The sequence below is a fragment of the Apis laboriosa genome, unplaced genomic scaffold (genome assembly GCF_014066325.1).
Source record: "Apis laboriosa isolate Shangri-la unplaced genomic scaffold, ASM1406632v1 scaffold79_cov154, whole genome shotgun sequence".
NCBI classification, from domain to species: Eukaryota; Metazoa; Arthropoda; class Insecta; order Hymenoptera; family Apidae; genus Apis; species Apis laboriosa.
In genome coordinates, this window is record NW_025224475.1 from 416980 (window position 1) to 433442 (window position 16463).

General features: G+C 39.9%; 1 protein-coding gene across 4 annotated transcripts in view; it reads left to right on the forward strand.

Moving 5' to 3' along the window:
- Positions 1 to 14829, forward strand: part of LOC122719513 (potassium voltage-gated channel protein Shal) — a 99231-nt gene extending 84402 nt beyond the window's left edge. Inside the window, exons 5-7 of one of the 4 annotated variants that reach the window (XM_043945407.1) lie at positions 527 to 610; positions 6881 to 7223; positions 12117 to 14829. In XM_043945407.1, coding sequence (XP_043801342.1) covers positions 527 to 610; positions 6881 to 7024 — 228 coding nt within the window. In that variant the 3' untranslated portion in view covers positions 7025 to 7223; positions 12117 to 14829. Of the gene's footprint in view, positions 1 to 526; positions 611 to 6880; positions 7224 to 8272; positions 9667 to 12116 lie in introns of those variants that run through there. The other 3 variants (XM_043945408.1, XM_043945409.1, XM_043945410.1) reach the window with 3 other exon arrangements.
- Positions 14830 to 16463: the final 1634 nt, after the last annotated feature.

The window sequence follows — 16463 nt, forward strand, 5'->3', positions numbered from 1 at the left end:
CAAAAAAAAAAAAAAAAAAAAAAAAAAAAAAACGAATTTTTAACGAATCACGGAACAATACCAACACTAATACTACTACTACTAATAATAAACATCGAATAAACAATTCGTCCAAACCCGTGCGAAACTCATAACGAATCCGATGGATCTCTCTCGCGCGCTCTCTCTCTTCTTTTTCCTCTCTTTCATATTGGATATCTTCATGGACGAAATTAAAAAAATAATAATAATAATAATAATAATAATAATAACATCAATAAATCGATAATAATGACAAATGATAACGATAAAAACAAACTACCAACGAATCATCCGATGATGAAAACGAAAAAAAAATATATACATATATATATATCGTGATCGATGAATGCACGATGGCATTAAAAAAAAAAAAAAAAATGATGATTCGAAACGAAACTAAATAAAAATGAAAAACGAAAAAAAATATATATATATATACACAAAATATATATCGTGACATATTTTGAACGATGGCCGCTGAAAAATATCGCACGTCCATTTTTAGAGCTTGTCTTATCAGCTCACCTCGAACGAGAGCAAGGATAGAGTGGTGCTCGTATATGAAGACCGTATACAAGTGCGGAAAAAGGTAAAGAAAACCGTGTTACCTGAAAACCGTTTTGGATACGATGATAATCGATGTACATTACATACTATGTTATATCGTTTCGTTGCTTTTGTGCGCGCGCTTCACGATCCACGCGCCCCTCGCGGGTAATACGTTCTCGCTTGTATACACGGATGTGAAGATTTATATATATATATAAAAAGAAAAGAAAAAACATAATAGTACGGTTTTCATTTTTCCAGAGAAGGAAAAAGAAAAGAGAAAAATTAACGGAGAGAATAATGAAAAGGGATAAGAGATCAGAGATCTTCAATCTTTGAGCAACCACGAAAGATTTTATTCCCATCGAAAACTCTGAGGGCCGGTTCTTAAACAAATAAATAAAAGATTTTCATCGTGAAGGGATGAAAAATCCTTGAATTTATACTCTCACGTCGTATACAAGCACGGGCATTACACGCTATGCCACGAGCGCGTGGGATCGCGGGCGCGTGTGCAATCTTCCACGATGTTTATCAAATGTGTGTGTAAGATCTATATATGTATATACATGTATATGTATATGTATATGTATATATATATATGTATATGTACAACAGTGTATGGCCGTTGGGAGAATATGAGGCAGCTTTTCTTGTCCTTCGAAGGAAGGATCAGGACGAAGGACACACGAAGGCCTCCCCATGCATCCCCTTGGTGGTCGAGAACTATATCGTGTCGCGTGGCTGATCCTTGGATTGGCTTCTGGGTGTCTGCTTACCCCGAGATACGTTTACTTCCCTCGCTTCTTCTCCATCGCATTCTTCTTTCTTCTATTACTCCTACTCCATGCGTTTACTCCATCCGTATCTCGAATCACGCACACGTAGATTTCCGATATTCTATCTTTTTTTTCGAAAAAAAGAAAAAAAATTGTGAAACTTGGATCTTTCGAAAAAAAAAAAACTTTCATTTTCGTTCCCCTCGCTTTCGAGAAAAGGGAATTTTCTCGATTTTCTTTTGCTTTCGCGGTTTCCTCTCTCGGTTCTTGGTTACTTTTTCTTACTTTTCCTTTCTTTCGCGATCATCCCTCCCTTTTGGCATGGCGCCCACTCGAGCCTCGTCGTGTTGCGGCTGACTCTTGATCTGGCTTTCTGATTTATGCATCTCTCTTATCCGGTGATCCTACGCTACTACGCTTCTTCTTTCCCCCACCTGCTATCCAAATAGAACAAGCGTATCTTCGTCCTTCTCCCGTCCATCCCCTCGTCCACCCTCAATCCACCCTTCGTGGCTTTGAATCCGCTGCTACAAGTTTCTTTTACTTTAGCGAGCTTTCCATTCGCAGCTAGGTTGAGATCGTCTCGGAACAAGCACGAGGATAATTATTTTACGATGTCTGGCCGCTTCTTAGGGGGATAGAGAGGGAAAGAGAGAGAGAGAGAGAAAAAGAAATCAGGATAAACTCGGACAGGGTTAATAATATATTTCGGCTCCAGCGAAGTAGATTTTAAGCTCCTTTCTTTTTTTTTTTTTCTTTTTTTTTACGCCTTTTCTTTCGGCCACGTCCGCCATTCGATCGTTTTCCCTTTTGTTCACCGCCTCTGTCCAAGTTTTTAGGGGGATGAATAAACGCGAAGATCGCGACGTTGCTTCCTTCAATTCCATAAAATTGAAATTTTATGGAGAATTTTTCGTTCGTTGACGCGTGAATGAAATAAAAATATATATATATATAAAGTGATTTGATATATTTCAGAAATTTAGTGTTTCTCAATCTACAAGATTTCTAATCCTTATTAAGAGATTTTTCCAAATTTTCGCTATACTATATTAACGCATGGAGGGTGCAATTAACCTCAAAAAGGATTAAGAACGTACAATTTCACATAATTTACTTTCTCATCACGATTTGTTGGAAGGATGAAGTACGTTGGGAAACACGGAAAATTTCTATTATATACCTTTCTATTCCCGCCAAGGCTAAATTTTCGAACATACGCATACGAATCGTTTTATTATCTCGCCTACTTCAACAATTCCATACCGCCGTCTTTGCATACGTCTATGTTCCCCTTTCGTCGCTTAATTTTTAACCCTTTAAGTCGCGTGATTCATTTTACGATCGAGTTCACCTTTCAAGTCCCCGGTGCTGCGTGCACGGGATACTAATGGCCCTCTGCCTTTAATAACCGACCCGCCTCATCCGCGCCCTCCTCGTGCCAACCGATGATTAATGCATCCCCGTTACGAAGGCGAGGACGAAATTCGCGACCAGATCCTTTCACGCCGTCCTAATGCGTTTCCCTTGTATTGTGCTAATGCCACGCGACTCCGCGCAAACGTGAGCATCGCGTGTACGTGACTGCCTCGCGATCCTCCCGCCTCCGTTTCGAGATTCACCGGGGAATATCGTTTATCCTTCCATAGAAATTTCATTATCTTTCGTTATCTCCCTTATTTATTTCCCTTATTTTTATTTTCGCTTTTTCGAAACGAAACTTGTTCTTGTGCCTTCTTTGATTATGTTGAAATAATTTCTAATTTCCCCGCTTTTGATATTTAATTCAATCAATGGCCCTAAGTAAAGGGATCCGTTTAAGAACGTTTCGAAAGAGAGATTTTTATTTTCTTTTATTTTCATTAATTTTCATAAAAAATTTAATTTCTGTTTTCATTTTCATCTTAAACGATAGAATTATTGCGAGATCGAGAAAGGTAAATAGTTTTGCTTTCCCTTTGTCAATTTCCCAATGGTATCGTGCCAATCCCGTCATTCAGCCCCACAAACCTTTACGAGCAAAGCCTCGGGCCTTTTTGCGTCCGTCGCGTCCCGAGAACTGCGTGAACTCCAACCGAGGCTGGATCAATCGCGCGACAAACCCGACTCCTCGCGAACCGAAATAACGCGCGGTGGCACGCGCCACCGAAAGAGAACAACACGCGTGTCTCGTGCGTCATCGGGCAAAAAGGAAGCAACGCGACCACCTCCCCCCTTCCCTCTTCCCCCCCCGTGTTAAACCCCGTTCACGCGACGAATTTCGAGGATCCATGTTTCTTCGGATCTAAAACCATCTCTCGTATCGTATTCTCTCTTATACGATTGTTAGTGGGACATTTTCCGTGACGCGATTTTGAGAATAAAAATTCTCGAGAGAAAGAGAGAGAGAGAGAGAATCGTTTTCAAGAGAATATAGAAAATAATAATAATAATAATAATAATTTTCCAGAAAGCAATTTTCCAGAATTCTTTTCTAAAAACGAATTTCATTCGTCCCTTTTTTTCGTTTTATCTTGGTTTTATCGTTGCGTGGATATTTTTTATTTTTATTTTATTTTTATTTTTTATTTTTATTATTATATTTATTATATTTTATATTTTATATTATTTTATATTATATATTATATTATATATTATATTTATTATTATTATATATTTATTTTTATTATTTTTATAAAATAAAACGAAACTTAGGGACATTCAATAATCGGGTTAAAAGTTGGATATTAAACTCCGGATCGGTTCTCTAATCTTGTCGTTAACCGTAACATCAGTGCTAATGATAGCACACGGTCTTTGGCACAAAGTTTGCGTGACGCCGATATCAAATAGAAATTCGCCAACTGTGATCAGTTAGCTTGACGATTCCTCTCTCCCTAACTTTCCCCTCGTACTTGCCCGTCTAATTATTATTATTCACCAGGGATGACGGTTGATCGCATTCCTCAATGGGGAGACGCGATTCAATTTAACGGCCGCGCATAAATTTCGTTCCCGTCGCGCGAACGAGCCTTGAGTTTAAACCGCGCAGTTGCATCGCGGACAGGAAGAAGGAGGAATCGCGGACAGGCCGGTTGAAAAGGATTAACGACGCTTGTCGAACTCGACAACTCGAGCGAGACCACTGCGAATATATATATATATATATATATATATATATATAATGAAAATACAAGGAAGAGAAGGAACCGCATTGCGGGTGCACGGATGCAGTGTGCAAATTTTGCCCGGGGAACTCGAAAGGTTTCTGTACGCGGATTTCCGTTACTTTTTTTTTTTATTCGCGAATATTTTGATTTTATCGTTACTTGTTAACCTTAGAGTTATTCTTGGAGGATGTATGGTTCCTTGTTCGACTACATTTCGATTAAAATTTATATATATATATAGGAATCGCGTATATTCGAAGTACAGTTGGGTATATACGTAGAGACGATTGAGGAAAAGTTAAAGGGAGGAAAAGGTTGAATCGAATAACGTGAAATTCGCTTTTATTTTTTCGCAAATGGCCATCAAATATTTGAGTTGGATAATAAATGGCGAAGCTTCGACGTATGTATCGCATTCTCAGAGTAACTTTTGCAATGCACCAATGTACGCAAAATGCACTGCTGCGTTTGTTTTTATCTTTCTGTTTCTGAGATCTCTGTAGCAACGATTATTCTTCGACGAAGATTGGCGTTATCGATTCGATAACGATCCTTGTTCGAATGGAAGATAAAACTTCGAAGATACGATGTAAAACACGTGAGTAGATATGGGGAAAAAAAAAAAAGAAAGAAAGAAAGAAAGAAAAAGGACAAAGAAGAGTTATCGTTACGTTATATCGAAGGAGGATTGGTTGCAGAGAACGCGTCATTCGAACGAACACGATTGATACGAAAACTCAAAACTCACAGACGGTATTGCAATTAATGGCTTGTCAAAAAAAAAAAAAAGGATCATTCTTATTGCACCTGGCATGTTTCTTTGTACGAATCGATCGTTCCACCCCTTTATCTCCATAGCAGCGCACACTCTTTCACCCACACACTGTTTATCTCTGTTTTTTCCCCGTTTCACTGTTAAATACGTTATACGTTTCTTGTTCTTGTTGCTGTTGTTGTATCGCTGTTGTTATCATTTTCCTTTGTTATTTTCAATAATGGTAATTGTATATATATATATATATATATATATATATATATATATATATGCATATATATATATACGTATTTGTGATTGTTAAAATGTATATCTCTCTGTTGTTGTATTGGTAGCAAATCGTTGTTTCCGCTTTCTCCGATCTCTCATTCTTATGATCGTTCACTGTATTCTTTCCTCTTTTCTTCTTCTTCTTCTTTTTTCTTTTTTCTTTTTCTTTCTTTCGCATGAACTTTTTTCTCTCTTTGAATTTGCCTTGTGCACGTGGCCCGCGTGCCTCTTTCTCATTCTAACCCCCCCTTCCTCTCGACATCTCTCTTCGCTCGTTCAAACGCGCGTACTCTACTTTATTAGCTAACAATACTCGAATTAGCTCCACGCTGGAATTCAATTCCTTCAGTGGCGTCAGAAATTTTTCACCTTTCTGTTCGTCTGTCCGCGTCTTTTTTTCTAAAAAAAGAAAAGTTTTCGTGGTAGTATTTTTGCAAAGAAAGAAAGAAAAAAAAAAGAAAAGAAAAGAAAAAGAAAAAAAAAGAAAAAGAGAGAGAGAGAGAAATTCGATGATTCGAAAGCGATGAATATCGAGGCAAGCAAGACGTCAATCGCGAGATCGCATCTCTCACATTTCATTTCATCCGAGAAACAAGAATCTTCGAAAAAAAAAAAAAAAAAGGTAATAGTAGCTTGTTCGGTCTCGAGAGATTTAGAGATTGAGACGCCTTGCATTCTTGTGTCTAAACAGAGTTATGTGTGTGTATGTATATATACATACATACATACATACATACAAGAAAGGAATCACTGTGCTCGAGGAGCTTGAGAGAGAGAAAGAGAGAACATTTAGAACAGGAAGTGTACTTACAAGCGGATAAACGTTCACGGAGAGAAAGAGAGAGAGAGAGAGAGAAAGAAAAAGAGAGAAAGAGAGAGAGAAAGAGAGAAGAAGAGGGGGGGAGGGAGAGAGAGGAGACCTAGAGAATAGCGCAACACTCCTTCGTTTTATATATATATATATATATACGATTATATAGTTTCGATTATATAGTTGCTCTAGAAACGTAGATATGTACGACAGAGCGAGAAAGAGAGAGCGAAAGGGATGATCGAGAGGAAGGGAGAGAAAGGAAGAATGTTTGGACGAGTGGAGAGGAGAGAGTGTAAGGAAGAGTGAGAGAAAGAAGAGTCTCTGGAAAAAAATGAACGGATTGTGAGAGAGAGAGAGAGAGAGAGAGAGAGAGAGAGAGAGAGAGAGAGAGAGAGAGAGAGCGAAAGAGAAAGAGAGAGAAAGAGAAAGAGAGAGAGAGAGAGAAAGGGGCAAGCGGGAAGACAAAACATAGAATGGACGAAGAATCTAAATTGAAACATATCCGAAATACGAATTGTTCCAGGACCTAAAGAAGCGCGGTTCCCACACCTGTGACATGCAGGCCCTACAGCCACTTCCGGTCCCAACCACCACAACCACCAACACCGCGCCTGCCATGACTACTTCCGGTGGCCAGCCACCGCTTCCGGTATCGGAGACCGCTTGAGTCGATCACCGAGACCAATCACGATCACCATATCCGTTATTATGAACAAAAAAAAAAAAGAAAAAGAAAAAGAAAAAAGAAAAAAAGAAAAAAAGAAAAAAGAAAAAAAAATAATAATAACATCACCTTTAACAAAACACCATCACCGTCCTCCTCTTCTACTCGATGAAAGAACAATGGCCGACCGGCCGGAAGAACGGTGAGCCTGCACCTCTCACGATCTTTTAAAATCGGCGGGTCTGTATGAGTCTCGTGCGTCTCGAGCCGGAAGTAGTCCGTAGAGGGAGAAATCTTTCTTGGAATTCCGCGACTGGAATACACGTACGGAGAGAATTTCAATTTCAATTTCGGGACCCGGAGATCGAGAAGACGATCGCGCTCCGCTAGATCGATTCGACTCTTCCGGGACTACTTCCGGCTAGGTCCGCGGCTTCTTCCTCTATAAATCTCTCTCAAGCGATTACAACAAGTTATTTGCGGCTGAATCGATACGATGCATCGGCCGGAAATAGCCAATTACGATTTTTCACGATCCTCAAACGACAATTAATTATTTCTCTTAATTATGGCTACACTCGATAAAAAAAAGAAATTTTCAATCGGATATTCGGATATTCTTCGTCCTTCGTTGGTGAAACAAGAGGTGAAAAATGATAATAAAATGATAAAATGACAAAGAGGAGAGAAAGAGAGAGAGAGAGAGAGAGAGAGAGAGTAAGAGAGAAAGAAAGAAAGAGAGAGAGAGAGAAAGCGAGAGAATGGTGCTCCGGGTGCGTATAATAGCGTCGTTTAGAGCTGGTTAGAGCCTCTATCGTTAGCCTCAGATCTATATTCCCCCCGCTCTCTTTGCATGCGCGCTCGAGAGGAGGAAGTTCCAGGCTCGCTAGAGGCTGAAAGTTCAAATTTCAGCCGAGAGATCTTTGCTCTCGAGAGATCGATCTCTCTTCGAAGTACGTCTGGCAGACTTAGCGCGAAGCTTAAGCTTTCCTCTTAAATCTAGCGGAAAGTCTAGCCCCCTCCTCGACATGGATCAAGCTTTATCGCTCTAGCCAGCCTGGAGAGCTTAACGTTCGTTCGTTCACGAAGACGCATCGAGGCTCGCTTTTATCACGTTTCAAGAAACATCGACATCGAGGTGGTGATCACGTTCGAAGAGAAGAGTTAGAGTTGGTTGAGAACGATATGAAAAATTAATTTTATCAACAATTGGAATCTATATATATATATATTTTTGTATATGCGAAATAGAATTCTAGAACTTGGCGATCGAATGGCAAAGTTTGCAGTGGACTTCCGGTGGCTTTATAGATGGACGTGGATTAGTGGAGGAAATGGCACAAAGCAGCTTTGAAAGCGGCCGATAGATTCGCAAGTCCCGCCGTTCATTTCGTAGATGAAACCCCTGGCCACTGGTTTATTCAAAGATTCAAAGAAATGGCGGGTCGAAGATTGGCCGGTCTGCCACCAATCCCTTCGCGTGCCTCGGTCAAACATTAACACGACACAAATTTCGAGGCGAGTAGATAAAATAATCGCCGATAAATTTCTTTCCCCTTTCGTAACGTTTTACTTCAACCTTTACTTTTCTTTACTTTTCTTTCCTATTTCGTTAAATATCAATCCTTTCCCCGCCTCCATTCGAGTTCCATTCGAGTTCCATTCGAGAAAATACCTATAAAAGTCGATCGATTCTCATATTCTCGAGGAAAATTTACACTCGGCAATCGACGAGTGGAGGATCCATCGGCCGGTGGTGGAGAGGCTCTCGACTTTTTCGGTTTTAATCGCGTTTACGGCGTAATTCGAGCTGGCCGCTGACCCGGTTTCCGGTTCGAGGCGAAGTGGATGAATCGGCGAATGATCGATCGATCGGCACGGCGCGTTTCTACGAGTATTGCGAGGGCGCGCTCGGGAAGATGGCCCTGATCTTCGAAACGAGGTCGAAGGCAAATTTGCACAATCGAAACACACTGCTCCCTCTTTCGCTCTTCACCTTTTCTTCCTTTCCTCGATCCTCGTTCGAATCGCGAGGACCTCGACTCGTACCGTCGTAACGTTCGTTCGTTTGTCGACCCCTGTTTTCTTTGCGCACAGAATGCATTCAGGAGGGAAGGGGGGAGGAGGATCGCGAGGGTTTTGTCAAGGATTTACGATTCGTTGATTCGGGGATTGAACGTTGATTCCGAAATCGCGAACGTTTTGACAACGACGCGTGTGTGAAACGGGGAAGGAAATTTAGAGATTCCCTTTTGGAGGGATAATAAATATCCGAGTGTTTTTAATTAATAGGAATTTCATATCATGTTTCTCTGACACGGATTGATGTATTTCAAAGGGTTGCAATCAAGGGCTACGATCAATCGCGAAATTTTTCGTATATTTTTCATACTTGTGTAAGCTTAGTTAACAAGTTGCGTTGCAAAATCAACGAAAATATAGTTTTTTTTAGTAAAATTTTGTGCAGAGGATAATAGGTTATACATATATGGATTTTCTTTTTTTTCTATTTTCTTTTTTTTTTTTTAGGAATGTTATTTTGAGAGATAAATCTTTATGAAGCAAAATCCTATGTTGTACACACATACACATATACACACACACATATATATTATGATCAAAGTCGTAACAAAGTGACGTACACGATATACGCATTATGAGAATTTTTATTATCTTAGTTGGATGAAGATGAAAGTTTAATTTATAATAACGTGTTTGAATATAATAATAATTTGATAATTTGTAATAATAATTTGATACAATCACAAGGTTCCACAGTGTAATGCATTTTCAATAACGAATAATCGAATAACGTTCAAAAAGTTACGTATATAAAAATGTTGAGATTTAAATGCTCCATCACCATGCGTCACAGAAACACATTTTTCGCCAAAGAAAACTTGCCCCATCCTGTAATCTATCATTCTTCGAATTATTCCCTTCCCAACAAACGTTCATTAAAAATCTAAATTTCCTCGTGAAATACAACCTTCTGTATCGCTGCCCGTTCACACCGAGACATCGTGTAAAGACGCGCTCGGTCATTCATTATTTCTTCGCTGGAAAATATAGAGGCAACCATAGATTCGTTAATAACAACCTTAGCCAGTCAGTTAGTTACCTTCAACGACCGTGCGAAACTTTGCAATCGTCGTTCCATCAAAAAAAAAAAAAAAAAAAAAATATTCGATAAACGCGAAACGCGTATACTCACATGTATACTTTTCCAATCATCGAACCCCTTTCATAATTTCCTCTTACAATAATCACTTTTTCCCAAACACTAGACTCGAAAAGAGCGTGCAGACGTACACACACATACAAAAAGAAATCCAGGTTTAGATTATCGATCGGACGATGGCAGTCGAGTGTGTTATTTCCATCGGTGGCTTTTCTTTGTCGCTTCTTAGTTCGAAGGCACGAACGGTTTCTCGGCGAAAGGGGCTTCACTTACCCGGAGACACTCGACTCGATCACTCGCTCTCCTTTTCCGCGCCCTCTCCGTTTTGCCAGCCCTGTTCTTAGCCTAACAATCGGTTCTTCTCCTCTTTCCTTTTTCTTTCCCCCTCCCTTTTCCTCCTTTTTTTTCGACGACGACGACGACGATGGCGACGACGTCGTGACCGAGTTTCAAAGGAGGCCTAGTTCCCGCGCGCGCGAACTTGTACGGCCTCCCGTCGCGAACAATAAGCAGCGACCACAGCAATTATTCGAGACACGCCAATTTTCTTCCTCCTATTATCTTTATTTTGTTCCTTTTTTTTTTCTTTTTTTTAGAAGATCGAAAGAAATTTACTTTGCATTCTTCTTTGTTTCTTTTATAAACGAGTTTATATAATCTCGTTTATATATCGTTGATTTGGAACGAGATTGCATAGATGTCGAACGAAATTTTTTCGCGTATCGATGATGTTTACATTGTTTCAAAATATCGAAAAATATGAACAATAATAATATGCACCATCAATGATGCAATACTATTTTAGATTCGAGTTAAATTAAAAGAGGAAGAAAAAATAGCTCTCGTATAAACAGCCTTCCCTTCATGAATGAAGATCACGAACGCTCGCATACATCGCATCGGCCTCGAGGCGAAGAAATGTACAGGAACCTATCGCGTCCCGAGATAGGTTAATAGGATTAAAACGAAGCGGTTGTGTGCTTTACCCCTCCCTCACGAGGAGGGGGAGGGGACTCGTTTTCTTGGCAACGACGCGCGATTATCCTTCCCTATCCTTCAATCTAAACAACGAGCGGAGTAAGTCCGTAGTTGGCCCCTCTCCCGAACAAGAAAAAAATCTTAGCGACATCGAATCGGCATTTTTAATTCGCAAATAATTCGTGATATATACGAGCAGGCCCTCGAGAGAGAGAGAGAGAGAGAGAGAGAGAGAGAGAGATTGAATTGAAATCTTTCTCCAGGATCGTTTCTCTTTGAATAAATTTCGTTTTGAAGGAGATTGGTGACGGAAGAAGGGGAATAGAGCGTGAAGGGACACGTTTCACGGGGAAAATTGGTTGGCACGGCCGCTTTGACACGCTCCGGGGAATGAGATTTTTCGCGACTTTCTTTTTTTCTTTTTAATGGCAATTTTCGCCGAGATTTCGTCCCACCCTTTTTTTTTTTTCTTTTTGTCAACATTCTGGTGATTTCTCGCGGAAATATACGTGCTTTTTATTTTATTTTATTTTATTTTATTTTTTTTTTTTTTTTTTTTAGCCTCTAGGGAAACGATCTTCTCCACCGCGAACTCCTTTCATCGGCTCCTTTAAAGCGAGAGCATGATTGGACCAGCACCAAGATAGATAGAATTTCTTTGTATAGCGTTGTGGATATCGCTGAAACTTGATTTCTTTCTTCGTGCGATATTGCCGGAAATATCGGGACGTGTAATTTAAATTTATACTTTATTTATTTTAAAAGAACTAGAAGTAGCTAAATTTAAAATCCATTTCTCTTATTTTTCAAGAACAAGTATATACATATGTATATAATTTGCTTCATGATCTCAACCAACCAAAGGTAAACACCTCGATCGATGTTTGGTATCGGCTCACGCGCGAACAGAGTATATCAGGCTGCTTTTAATTTCAGTAGGAAAAGATAGAGACGGATCGATGGCGCCCCAAGTGGCAAGCGCCACGATCTACGATGAGAGAGAGAGAGAGAGAAAGAGAAGGAGAGAGAGAGAAATTCCACGGAACTCGGAAGGAGCGTGAAAGGGAGATTAGATAGAGAAGAGAAATTAAAAAAAAAAAAAAAGAAAAAAGAAAGAGATATCGTTCAACGAAGCGAGGAAGAAATATTAAAAGGATCGACGATCCACGACGTCCTCGACGAGGAGGACGGAAGCCGCTCGTTCTCGAAGAGGATGGATTCCGCGCGACTCGAAGGTGGATGGAAGACGTCGAACCGGAAGAAGAGGAAGCTCCAACCTCCATCGAACCCGGAATTCTTCGCATTTTCGAGGACGAAGATTCGCCAATGCACGCACACGGCGTCTGCACACACCTTCCCCTTTCAGTTCTTTCCACTCTCACGATACGATGGATCGATGAATTTTAAACTCCGCCTTCTAGAAAGACGCGCGCCACCCCTGAACCCGCTTCTTTCCGCTCGAGGAATACGATCGAAAAGGAAAAGAAAGCGAAACGAGGAGGAGGAGGAAGAAGAAGAGGAAGAGGAAGAAGGAAGAGGAGGAGTAGAATAAAAAAATCGGATAAAATCGGTGCAAAACTCGATGCGCGATCGATTTTTATCCCCGCGCGGAATGCTTTTTCAATAGCCGAGCGGCGGAAAATGACGCGCGGCACGATGATTTCCGGCGCAACTGGCGCGCGTTTCCACGGCCCTCGTCATTTCCGGGATCCGGCGCGTCGATCAACCCGCCCGGAAAACGAGCGTAGTCGCGACTAATACATACATATATATATATAATCGGTCGATCGAGTTTCGACGCACCATTCCCCTCCAACCTTTTGGCTACCTTTCTTGCTACGTTTCCAAGAGGGACGCAGCTCGTACCCCTCCGTTCTCGATCATCGCTTCTTAACGGCGAAGGGCGAGAGCGGAAACCTCGAAATAAATAACGGGAGGGGGAGGGGAACGATCATCGTATTTTCACGGAAAAATGGTCAAAGATATGGTCGCCGTCGCTCTTTCTAGACGAGACTCGCGTCCCTGACTAGTTCGTAAGGATATTCGATTTTTAAAGAAAAATGAAAAAAAGAAAAAAAAAAAAAAAGAGAGAAATTCGATCGATCCACGAAACGACGCAGTTTCTTTAGTATTATACGAGTCTCTTAAACTCGTCAGGTTTAATTTAGCGGACGATACGCTCAAGTGTACGCGAGTACATGGCATAAAGGGTTGATTGATTCGATAGTATAAGGAGTGATGGTAAAGAGAAGAGGGGAAAATAAAAGGATTATCGTGGCCTTTACGATCGTAAAAAATGATCATCGTGGAATATGTTTCGAAGTATCCTCGATAGAAGTCGATTGGTCGGAGAATTTGTCCGATGGAGGATAAAATAATGATCGGCTAGGAAAGAGAGAAACGATCACGTCGGGGCCGCGTACTCTTGATACTCTTAAAATAAAGTAAGATGATGCCCTCGTTCTTTCAAAGAAAAAAAAAAAAAAGAAAAAAACTCTCTCAATGAGTCCATTTTTCGTTCCTCTTTTTTTTCCCCCCTAGCCCTAGTAACCCTTTGTCGATCGAATTCCACCGGATCGATCGTGGCCTTCTTTTCTCCTATTCGAGAATTGGAGATGGATATCGGGTGCGAAAGAGTCATTTCTTTTTTTTTTTTTTTTTTTTTTTTTAAATTCTATTGGAGCTTTGCTTTGATTGAAAGGAATTCGAGGGAAGGGATCGTGGAGTAAGGGATCGAGGAATCCCACGATCGATTCGACTCGCGCACGACTCGACGAGGGATGAAACGGCGGTAGAATTTCGAAGAAAACTTCTCTCTCGGGTGACGATAGGCTACGGAAGAATAGGTGTTTTAATTTGAACGAAGCTGTAAATATAATTCATGAAAGGGGAGAAAGAAAGCGGAATCTCTCTGTTGTCCTGTAATTAACTTTGTAATTTAATTGTAAACGATCTAATAGAGCGAAGACGAACAAAGAAAAAAAAAAAGAAATAAAAAAGAAAAAAGAAAACAAAAAGCAGAGAAGACAAAAGAGGATATATATATTATATTATAAATACAAATTAAAAAGAAAAAGGGAATATATTATATATATATATATATATATACATAAAAATACAGATATATTCTATACAGATAAACGTACACATACGGATACATACACGCACATATGAACGTAAGTCGAAATGAGAAGGACAGGTGGACATACCGATTATTACTCGTACACATACACACAAACACACGAAGCACCCTCGCGTCGCGCAATAAAACAAATTCTAAATCGACTTTCAAACTAGAATGCGTGCCTGAGTGCGTGGGAGACCAACCCTCGTGAGCCATCGAGCCACCCTTCTCCTAAAAAGAAACTTTAATTCGGATTTAAAATTTTAGCTAATTTTAGACAAACGAAGGGGATATACTCGGGTTGCTCGGGTAGCTGAAAATAAAATTCTTTAATCGGTGGTTGCTTGATCGTTTTAGCTTGGATTTATAGATATATATAAAACGAATTCACCAGGTTGAAAATAGAACGTGTTGGAAATTTCGATTTCTTCTCTCCTCTGAAATAGAAAAGAAGAAAAAAAAAAAAAAAAAAGAAAAAAGAAAAAGAAAAAGTTCGTTTCAATAGCGTTCGTTGTTAAAAATATAATAAAAAGAAGATTTCGATATAAATTTTTTAAAGAAATTTCAATGACGCGATTCTTTTTTAAATACCTTTGAATAAAAAGAGGACGGTTCAATTTATTTTTAAAAAATAATCTTCCTTCCTTCAATTTGAAGGTTGATCGATATACACTTCGTTTTTTTTTTTTTTTTTTTTTTTTTCCCTCCCCCTAAGAAATCAATGGGAACAGAATGTTTTTCTCTCCTCTTTTCCTCGACGACCGGACCGGTCGATCGTGTTAAATAAATAAAAATGCGGTGTCGAAGTGGCGAAAAAGAGGGGAAAAGGAAAAAAAATTACGCGACGCTGGAAGATTATTAATACAGAATGCTGTGCCATCGGAGGAGGCGCGGCTCGATGGCTTACGGGTAGAAAAAAAAAGACGTAAACGTGAATCCAAATAAATAAATAAAAAAAAAAAAGAAAAAAAAAGAAGAAAAAAAAAGGAAGATTATATTATATTATATCGTAGAGATAATCGAGAATAATGTGTCAGGTCCTTTGTCGTCCAAAGAGTTGCAGTTGTATCGGCGAGATCGCGTATTAAAAGCGAGTGAAAATTTATTATGAACTATAGGGGAAGGGAGGGAGGGGGAAGAGGAGGAGGAGAAGGAAGAAGAGAGAAAGAGAATGAAAAAGGAAAATAGGATTAAAGATACGATGAAATCGAACGTAACAAAACGATGGCGGCTCGTGCTTAATCCGAATTTATGGATAATACCTCTCTCTCTTTCTCTCTCTCTCTCTCCACTTCCCAATTATAAAGATCCTTGTTACGTTATCGTACGTTTTTTTCTTTTTATTCCTTCCTTATCTCGGAAAAATTCTGACAAATTGAAAAGAAAAGCAAAAGAAAGGAGAAAAGGAAAACGAGACGTTTAACGAACGTTCCCATTTTGCGTTTCTTGTTGAGAAAAATGGCTGTCCGGGTTAAGCATCGACGCCATATTGCCTTTACGAGCACGGAATTGCTCTGAAAGCCGAATAAAAAAAAAAAAAGAAAAGAAAAGAAAAGAAAAGAAAAAAAAGAAGGGATAAAAAAAAAGGGAAGAAAAAGGAGACAAAAGCGTGGAAGGATAAAAGCGAGCGAGAATAAATCGATGGAAACTTAGTAGCGGCGTGAGTTACTTAGAGATTAATTTATCAGAAATTGATTAATCTCTGGCCGAGTTGTCACGCCTCCGCTTCCGGTTCGCGACAGGATTCTAGTGGAGGATTGTACGCGAATAATTTTTCTGCTCGATCTTCGATTTCGATTTACGGATCGTCGAGAGTCACCGATTCGTCGATTCCCTCCTCGTCGGTTTCCGGCCGCGTTGAACCGGAAATCGCGTCGATGCAGAACGATTCACCGAGTTAATCGATCGGTTCTCGAGGCCTGTACGCTGATATAGCGAAAAAATTTTCGAGGAATGAAGGAAAAAGATGAGACCGGCGACTCTCGAAACCGGTATGTGAGTGTGTGTGCATGTATCTCTGTGTGTATGTATGTGCGTGTGTGCGTGTGCGTGTGTGTGTGTGCACCGAGGAGAAAGCTTGACACTCTTTGCTCTCGTCAAAAGAAACGACGATATTCCAAGGTCCTTAGTTGGAAATAATAAAAGAAAAAAAAAAAAAA